The 8,127-nt window shown below is 33.9% G+C and overlaps 2 protein-coding genes and 1 non-coding gene across 3 annotated transcripts in view; 2 read left to right on the plus strand and 1 right to left on the minus strand.

Annotated features, from left to right (window-relative positions):
- On the plus strand, positions 340-1,052 carry LOC104704785. Its single transcript, XM_010420817.1, has 2 exons — positions 340-653; positions 770-1,052. The coding sequence occupies exons 1-2, from the start codon at positions 340-342 to the stop codon at positions 1,050-1,052; spliced, it is 597 nt and encodes a 198-aa protein (XP_010419119.1).
- Positions 5,439-8,127, plus strand: part of LOC104704786 (paired amphipathic helix protein Sin3-like 4) — a 9,322-nt gene continuing 6,633 nt past the window's right edge. Inside the window, exon 1 of the mRNA XM_010420818.2 lies at positions 5,439-5,659. Coding sequence (XP_010419120.1) covers positions 5,439-5,659 — 221 coding nt within the window. The remainder of the gene's footprint in view (positions 5,660-8,127) is intronic.
- On the minus strand, positions 6,529-6,600 carry TRNAP-AGG. The gene has a single exon. It is a non-coding gene; the product is annotated as a tRNA-Pro (tRNA).

The raw sequence follows: 8,127 nt of genomic DNA on the forward strand, positions 1-8,127 counted from the left end.
ATAATTACCACTTCAAAATATTTCACAAGATAATGATGCAAATACAACAAACAAACAATATAAAAATGTAATATAGTTTTAAAAAAAACTATAATATTTTAAAATAATTAGTATTCTAAAAGATAAATATAGATTTACTGAATAACTGATATATTAAAAATAAATATTATCTTAAATAAATAAATTTTTAAAAAGAAATATAACAATAAGTGCGGTATAACATGGGATTTGTGTTTATTAAATTAGGTCTTTGTGTTTATCTCTAACATTGTCAAGCTCTCTCGTCTTTGTCTTGCCCACCAGAAAATCTCTTCGTCTCTCTTCAATCAATCGCACATAATGGCACAGAAAGAACAAATCACAAGTGAGAAGGTCGGTTCAGTGGTCTTGTATGTTATTTTGGCAGCCGTTCTGATTTTTCTTTACGTTTTTACAATCGAAGAAAGTAATCGCAAAATCCGGGTGCCGGCAACAGAATTAGCTTCTATGGATTTCACGGTGCACAATATTACGGAGACTCGTCTTAGCGCAAATTGGGATTTGTCCATAAGAATCCCTGGTGATCTTCCTGGTTATTATATATGTCTTCAAGGAGATGTTCAAGCTTCCTTGCTTTACAAGAATGTCACTCTGGCTATCTCAACCCCACAAAAGTAAGCAATTTTATTTGATCTCGCATACTATTTTTTGATTTACTACTAAAAACCGTTTTAAAATTCTTAAAATTTGTTCATATTTTGTAACTAACTGAATCTTCTATATGATTTAGATACAACGATCTCAAATACTACAATCCTCAGATTCTTAAGCTTTCAGCAAACGTTACGGAAGAAGATATTTGCGGTTTGATTGGAAAAGATATTATAAACGATGTCAAAGAGAGGAAAGAAGTAAAGTTCGGATTACAGTTTTCTCTTACTGATTGCAGAAAAAAATCGACAGGAGTTATGAGCTATGCGTGCAATGAAGCCACCTTGCGGTTCGAGCCAGACTCTGAGTCTGAGATGAAGGCCACTGTGTTTGGGAAACATCCAACCTGCACCAGTTTTTAACCAAGTCCAAGCCAGTTCATTGTTTTCTTTTGGCGTGTGACCTAATTTTTTATAGTTAGTTATTCAAGTTGTTATCTTCACTTTTGAATATTAATTATCAGCTTTTAATTAATCAAGAAAACTCTATGATATTGTTTTTTTAGGAAGCATGTCGTAAAAGTCCGTTGAGCCTTTCCTGCCAGCTAAATCTTAGTTCTTACGTTGCGCCACACTCTCAACAAAAGGAAAAAATAAAAAGGAATGTTATTGTTTTTGTTAAGGAGACGATATGGTTCAAAAGAATCTGTTTTATATAGTGAAGGATCAGTTCATGTTAATGCGACATAGAGAGTGGTTCTATATATGTTTATCAAATGTTTATGAAAAAATAATAGCATTGAATACATAGATGTAAATTAATCTGTATTTTATCAGGGACATAAATAATAAATAAACCCTGCAGCCTGCAGGTTAATTAACCTAAAATATGTAAATTGTAAAACCAATTTTGTAGGGATGTTTTGAGTTTTGTTAAGGTCCTTCGGCGGTGACAGAATCTGCAACTTCCGGAGATCTCTATGGAAGCGTCGTAAGGTCAGGAGAGAATTACAAGAAAAATGAAAAAGTATTATATCCTAAATAATACGTCTTTATGTCGTTCCTAATCACTTACAGTCTCAAATAATATCTATAAGCGTCTTTGTCTTCCTTTAGTTCTTTTTTTTGTTTTATTCTCTATAATGATCAATCGAACGTGAATTATGGTAAAAGATCTGATCTTACCCTTTTGTATCATGATTACTATTATTGGTATCTTTGCTTTTCCAGCAGCTTTTATGGCTTTTGAACTCCTACAAGATTTTCGCGAAATCCCCATGGTGCCGAAAATAGAAGGGTATATTGGTGTTTTAGTACGTTTTTGAAAGTTAATAGAAAAGATAGTACAATTACTATTTGAAATTGGTAAAATAGTCGGTTTTGACTGTTTGTGTAATAAAACTTGGGTGAGATAAAAATAATGTGGGGTAGAGTCTGTAATTGGAAAATGACGGAAAAGGGCTTCCGCCCAATCTCTCGTTTCTCATTCTCTCTCTCTTCCTTTCCGCTTTCTCTCTCTAACCACTCTCATATTACAGTGCCACAAATTTACTCTCGTAACTCTCTTCTTCCTTCATAAAATTAGGGTTGAATCATTATTAATCATCAACAATGGTTTAATTTAATATAGTTTTAGGATCCGTTTTAAGGTCTAAATTTGGGGACAGTATCGAGTTGAGAGGGTTGAGATGACGGGTCCGGGTTTTCGTTCCATCGTCGGTGAAGCTATTCTCCGTGGTGTGGTTGAAGCTCAACATCTCTTCCTCCATGTTTAGAAAACGCAGACTTCGGCTATTAGGTTCGGGGAAGAAGATGACATAACGAGTTAATTACTATTTTGCCTCTCTGTTTAGTTAAAAAAAAAAATATATGATTGGAAGAATCGAACCGTGGACTATTTATAGTGTTACCAGTCCATCCAACCACTGGATTAAACTAACTTCATTTCATAATTTGTTAACAATAGTATATATCCTAATTAATAGAAAATATATAAAAATTCCTTATTTAGTGTACACATTTCTTACATACATATAAATATTTTTATTTCATTCATATTGAATATATTATATATCAGCTGTACGAATAAAAACATGTATATTAATATATATATAAGTACACTAAATGAATTATACGTGTTAAACTTGTGTATTATTATTCATTTGTATACTTGATATCTGTACACATTATAATGTGTACAGACACATGTACACTTAAAAGTGTGTACGGATACAAAAGATTCTATCTTTGCAATAGATTTTATCTTTGCAACAGATGGATGACCTCATCTATTGTGCCACAAAGCTGTATCTACAACAATGTTGATTATACAAAATAAGTCTTGATTCCCTGGAACTGTGATCGAAGCTCTATCAAGCACTTACAAATTGCAGATTTGTTCACCCCTCCCAATCATCAGTCCCTTGATAGGATCCTGTATCATGCAAGATTCTTGATCAAACATAACACGACAACCTAAATCTCTGGTTAACTGGCTTACACTGAGGATATTGAGGCGAAAATCTGGGATATAGAGGACATTGTTCAAAATCAGAGACTCATTTAGTCTAATCTGACCAATTCATGCAATCTGTATATCTGGTCTAGTAGGTAAGGTCACGGTTTTACCACAAACACTATCAGTCATATTCACAAACAAGCTCTTATCATGTGAAACATGATGAGTAGCACCACTATCTATGATCATAGACCTAGATGACAATGTATTACCGGTGACTCTCAAGATCCCTACAAATTTTAAAGTAGAGGACGAGAAAGCCATACCAAGCAATGCAGTGATAAGACCACCAGAGGTAGATGGCATTGAAGTCTGATCGAGTGGTGTTGAGAGCTATGAGTTGAAGTAGGCTATAACACCCTGAATTTGATCTTGAGAAAGTGCTCTTGACTGATTGCATAAAGTGTTATCATTGACAGTTAAATCTGTTAAAGTCATCTGGCCACTGCTGGTTTGTTAGAAGAAGTATTAGCCTTTCCCTTATGTTTGAAACCCACCGGATAACCATGTATTTTGTAGCATTTGTCTATAGTGTGACCATCATAACCGCAGCGAGAACAAATGGGCATGCATGTCTTCTGAGTGTAAGTAGCGTTGACTGATACAGGGTTTGTTGAGATTTCATGGTTGGCCACATGAAAGACTGAAGCATTCTGGACAGGTGTAATGCTTCGCTGACTATAGTCATGATCAAGTAGGTTGTACACTTCAGCAAGAGTAGGTACATTCTTCTTCATGATGATCAGACTTCTAGCACTTGAATAAGATTCATTTAGACCAGCTAAGAACTTGATGATCTTTGTGTGCTCAGCTTGGACAGACGTAGCTCTGCAATAGTTGCAGTTTTGACAAGTTTTAACACAATCCGCTCCATCAAGATCATCCCATAGTGTTTTAAGCTTTGTATAATAGGTTGATAGCTCTGTAGATCCTTAATGAAGAGACCAGATTTGTTGTGTAAGTTGATAAGATCTTGGCAAGTTTGTGATGTGAAAACGCACAAGTAAGTCTTGCCACATCGCAGAAGCGTCTTTGAATCGTAGAATACTCCCATAAATCTCTTTTGTCACAGAATTCAGAATCCAAAATTTCACCATTGCATTACATCTTGACCATATACGATAATGTGGATGTGTTTCTAATGGTCTATCAAGAGATCCATCCACAAACGCAAGCTTATTCTTAGCATCTAAGGCGGTAGTAATAGCTATATTCCAGGTGTTATAGTTTGTTCCATCAAGTACCTCAGAGATGATAGAAGATCCTGGATTGTCGCCGCTGTTCAAGAAGTAAGGAGAGTATTGAATTCCATCAAATGTGAATTGTTCTTGTGACATTTGAGATGAGAGAGGATTTGAAACACCGAAAGATTGTATCGAAATTGAAGAGAAAGCAGGATTGACTCCAAAGGAAGCAGGTTTGGCTCCAAAAGTAGCAGGATTAGCTCCAAAGGTAACGTGATTCACCAGAATAGATGGATCTTGGAAGTTTCTCACCGGAATAGATGAATCTTGGAAGTTTCTCACCGGAATAGATGAATCTTGGAAGTTTCTCACCGGAATAGGTGAATGTGAAGGTGATATCATCGGAGAAGACGAATAACTCGCCGGAATAGGTCGAGTGGTCTTCGATCGATCTGGATTTGCTGATTTTGCTGCAGAACCAGAACCGCGAGCTAATCGCTTTGAAGTTCGACGAAGCGTAACTATTTTGAACTCAATTTGTTAGAAATTATCAATCGGAGAAAAGATCCGATCAATTTAGGTCAAAGAAAGCGGAAGAAGATGAAGATCGGGAACAAGATCGAAGATGATGAAGTTGATTCATCGCTTTGATACCATGTTAGATGAACGAGAGAGTGAGAAAGTTAGTTAGGAAACGAGGATCAAATAACTCATTCTCAGTCAGCTTAATGTGTACATTTTACATTTCCTCTTCTTATATATGTATCACATTTACTAAACCAGAGTTAACAATCCGGTTAACTCTAATCAATATAAACCAGTTTCATCTATACTCTAATAACATGTTTACAAAAGACATTAGTTACGTACGATCTCTAACACTTTCAAAAGGCTCTCTCATATTTTTCGTGCTCTCTAAAAATATATCCTCATCTTTCTTCGATTTGATCGCCCATAGATAGAATGGAACATGAAAAAGAACCTCTAACTACAGGAGAAAAGGTCGGTAGCGTGTTCATCGCTAGTTCAACCGTAGCCATGTTAGCTGCTTGGATTGGCCTTCTGGTTTATTGATCCAACCTTCCTGGTAGCTCACTTTCGGACTTCATGTCAAAATTGCCGCCGTCGCCGCCGGTGCCACCGGAAATAGAATTATCTTCTATGGATTTCACGGTGCACAATATTACACGGACACGTCTTAGTGCAAAGTGGGACTTGTCGATAAGGATCCCTTATTATCTTCCTGATAGCTATATATGTCTTAATGGAGATCTTCAAGTTGCCTTGCGTTACAAGAATGTTACTATTGCTACCTCATCCCCACAAAAGTAATTAGCAAAATACACTATTATTTGGGAAAGACATAATGGAAAATGTCAAAGAGAAGAAGCAAGTGCTTTTTGGGTCGCGGGTTTTTCTTACGGATTGCAGAGAAAATATGCCAGAAGTTATGGGTTTTAGGTGCCATGAAGCTACCTTGCGGTTCGAACCTAGATCCGAGATGAAGGCGACCATGTTTGGGAAACACCCAACATGCATCAATTTTTAACCAAGTCCACTACATGTCTATATCACAAGTTCATTGTTTCGTGTTTTTTTGTTTCTTTCACCAATTCATTGTTAAGTTTGCAAACTTCACTAATTAGGCTTTTTTTTTTTGGTTAAAATTTTACTAAGGTTTTCTTTAAAGATTTATATGCGGTAATATTTAATTAAACTGGTTTCTAGACTTTCGATTTTAATTATATTTTTTTCAGCTCTAATGATATATAGGTTTACGGAAAGTGAAAACTTATTCCTCTTAACTAATATCAAAAAAAAAAACAAAAAAACAAATATCAAACTAATGTATGTTTTCCCAAAACCTTGAATTAATTAAAAGTTATAATCATAGAAGATAGTACAGAAGAGTAACAGAGTAAATTCACTGAAGACTAGCAATATCTGATATTAAATATACAAACTTTAGGTGAAAAAAAAGGATATTATGTATTTGTATAAATCATTTCGAAATTCTATTGGAAAAATGAGAGAGATGTAGCTTGTAAGTTAGGCCTTTTGAAGGTACAATATGGGCCGTTAACAACAAATTACTTTAACCGAATGTGTGCAAAATTTCAATACTTTGGCCCAAAAATAATGAAGTGGGATAGGAGAAGTAATAAAAGTCAAGTATTAAAAACCTTTTTGAAGAAAAGGGGCATTCCGAGAATTGAACTCGGGACCTCTCGCACCCTAAGCGAGAATCATACCACTAGACCAAATGCCCAATTTTGACAGAAGTTTCACTGTAATATTACATAAACAAAATCATCCACATCTGTTTTGTTTACCTAAACTATATGATTATGATTCAAAGAGTATTAGTAAATTTATTATTGAACCGACGCGAGATTCAATAATATTTTTCATTGGAATAATCAATAATCTAACATCTAAAACTATAATCCTTTGCAAGTTAAAAAAGTTTAACCTAAAAAACCTTAATAAAAGGTTACAAAACAAACAAAGCCACCTTAAAGAAACTGGCAAAAAAATCTATTCTAAATTTCATAAAAAAGCCCTTGGATTTACTAATTCTAGCACATGACATTGATAGTTAAATTTTCCTCAACCATCACACCAAAAATCACAAAATCGCCACTTTCACAAACACCCAAAATTGCAAGGTCCTAAAATAACCCAAAAGAAAAAATCCAATCCCCCTAACTCTCTCATGCACCCTAATTAATCCCCTCAATTAACCTCACCGGCTATAACCGGTAAACTCAATCTATAAGCAATCTAGCAATGGCTACCATTGCTATAAGATATATATATATATATATTATCTTTTAATTTTCCTTTTTTAATGGTGTTTTTTTTTTTGTTAAAGATTATTATTATGTTATTGATAATATGTATATGAAGGAAAAAATAAACAATAAGAGGATTAATAAAAAAACAGATCTTAATTACTTAATAATATAATTATTACACCCATATCTTATAATATAATATAATATAACCGAAAACAATAAAAAAGAAATTTACATTACATCATCACGTAAAAATAAATAAATGAATAAAAAACCTTGAGGCGTCTCTCATCTTCACCAATCGAAAAATTATTTTAACTTTGTAGTCTTCTTATAATTAAGTTTTTCTTTCTTTTTAGTTTGTGTCTGGAAAAATTTGGTTTAAAGTCTTGTCTTTGAGGTGTGGTGTTACCGTGTGCGGTAAGGAGGAGAAGGAAAGGCTTGTGCTTGTAGACTTGTGTCTCTCTGCGCAATTCGGTAACTCTACGATCATCTTTCTTCTTTCTCTTTCATTTTTCTCGAAGCGTTTTTTTTTTTTTCCTTCTGTAAAATTCTTATCTCGAAGCGCCGTAATGTGAATTTAATCTGAGGATTAAGTTAAGATCGACTTCATTGTTTCTTTTTTTCTCGATTTTTTTTTGCTTTGATTGTTCTCTACTTGCTTAGATCTACTTCTTTTACTTGAGATTGTCTTTTTGTTTGCTTTGATTGAAGTGTTCTTGAAATAAGATGTGGTTTCTTGATTTTAACAAAGATCAAAAAAGGATTTATTTTTATTTCTGCCCTGTAGCTAAATTTTATAACATGAATCCTCAAATTCGTAGACTTGTTTGTGTTACCCAAATTCTCAAACCCTTTTAGTTTTGGTGAAATTGCGTTTGCTTTCGAGATGCACAGTGTGGTGATCTATTTAAGCTGCTAAGTTTTTTTTTTTTTTTTTTTTTTTTTTTTTTTTTTTTTTTTTTTTTTTTTTTTTTTTTTTTTTTTTTTTTTTTTTT

Source organism: Camelina sativa, chromosome 7 (genome assembly GCF_000633955.1).
Source record: "Camelina sativa cultivar DH55 chromosome 7, Cs, whole genome shotgun sequence".
Classification (NCBI taxonomy): domain Eukaryota; kingdom Viridiplantae; phylum Streptophyta; class Magnoliopsida; order Brassicales; family Brassicaceae; genus Camelina; species Camelina sativa.

Excerpts from the sequence above, each read along its gene's own strand:
- LOC104704785 (XM_010420817.1), top strand. The coding sequence starts at position 340 with ATGGCACAGAAAGAACAAATCACAAGTGAGAAGGTCGGTTCAGTGGTC. Across the intron at positions 654-769 it reads GCTATCTCAACCCCACAAAA|ATACAACGATCTCAAATACT; the intron begins GTAAGCAATTTT and ends TATATGATTTAG.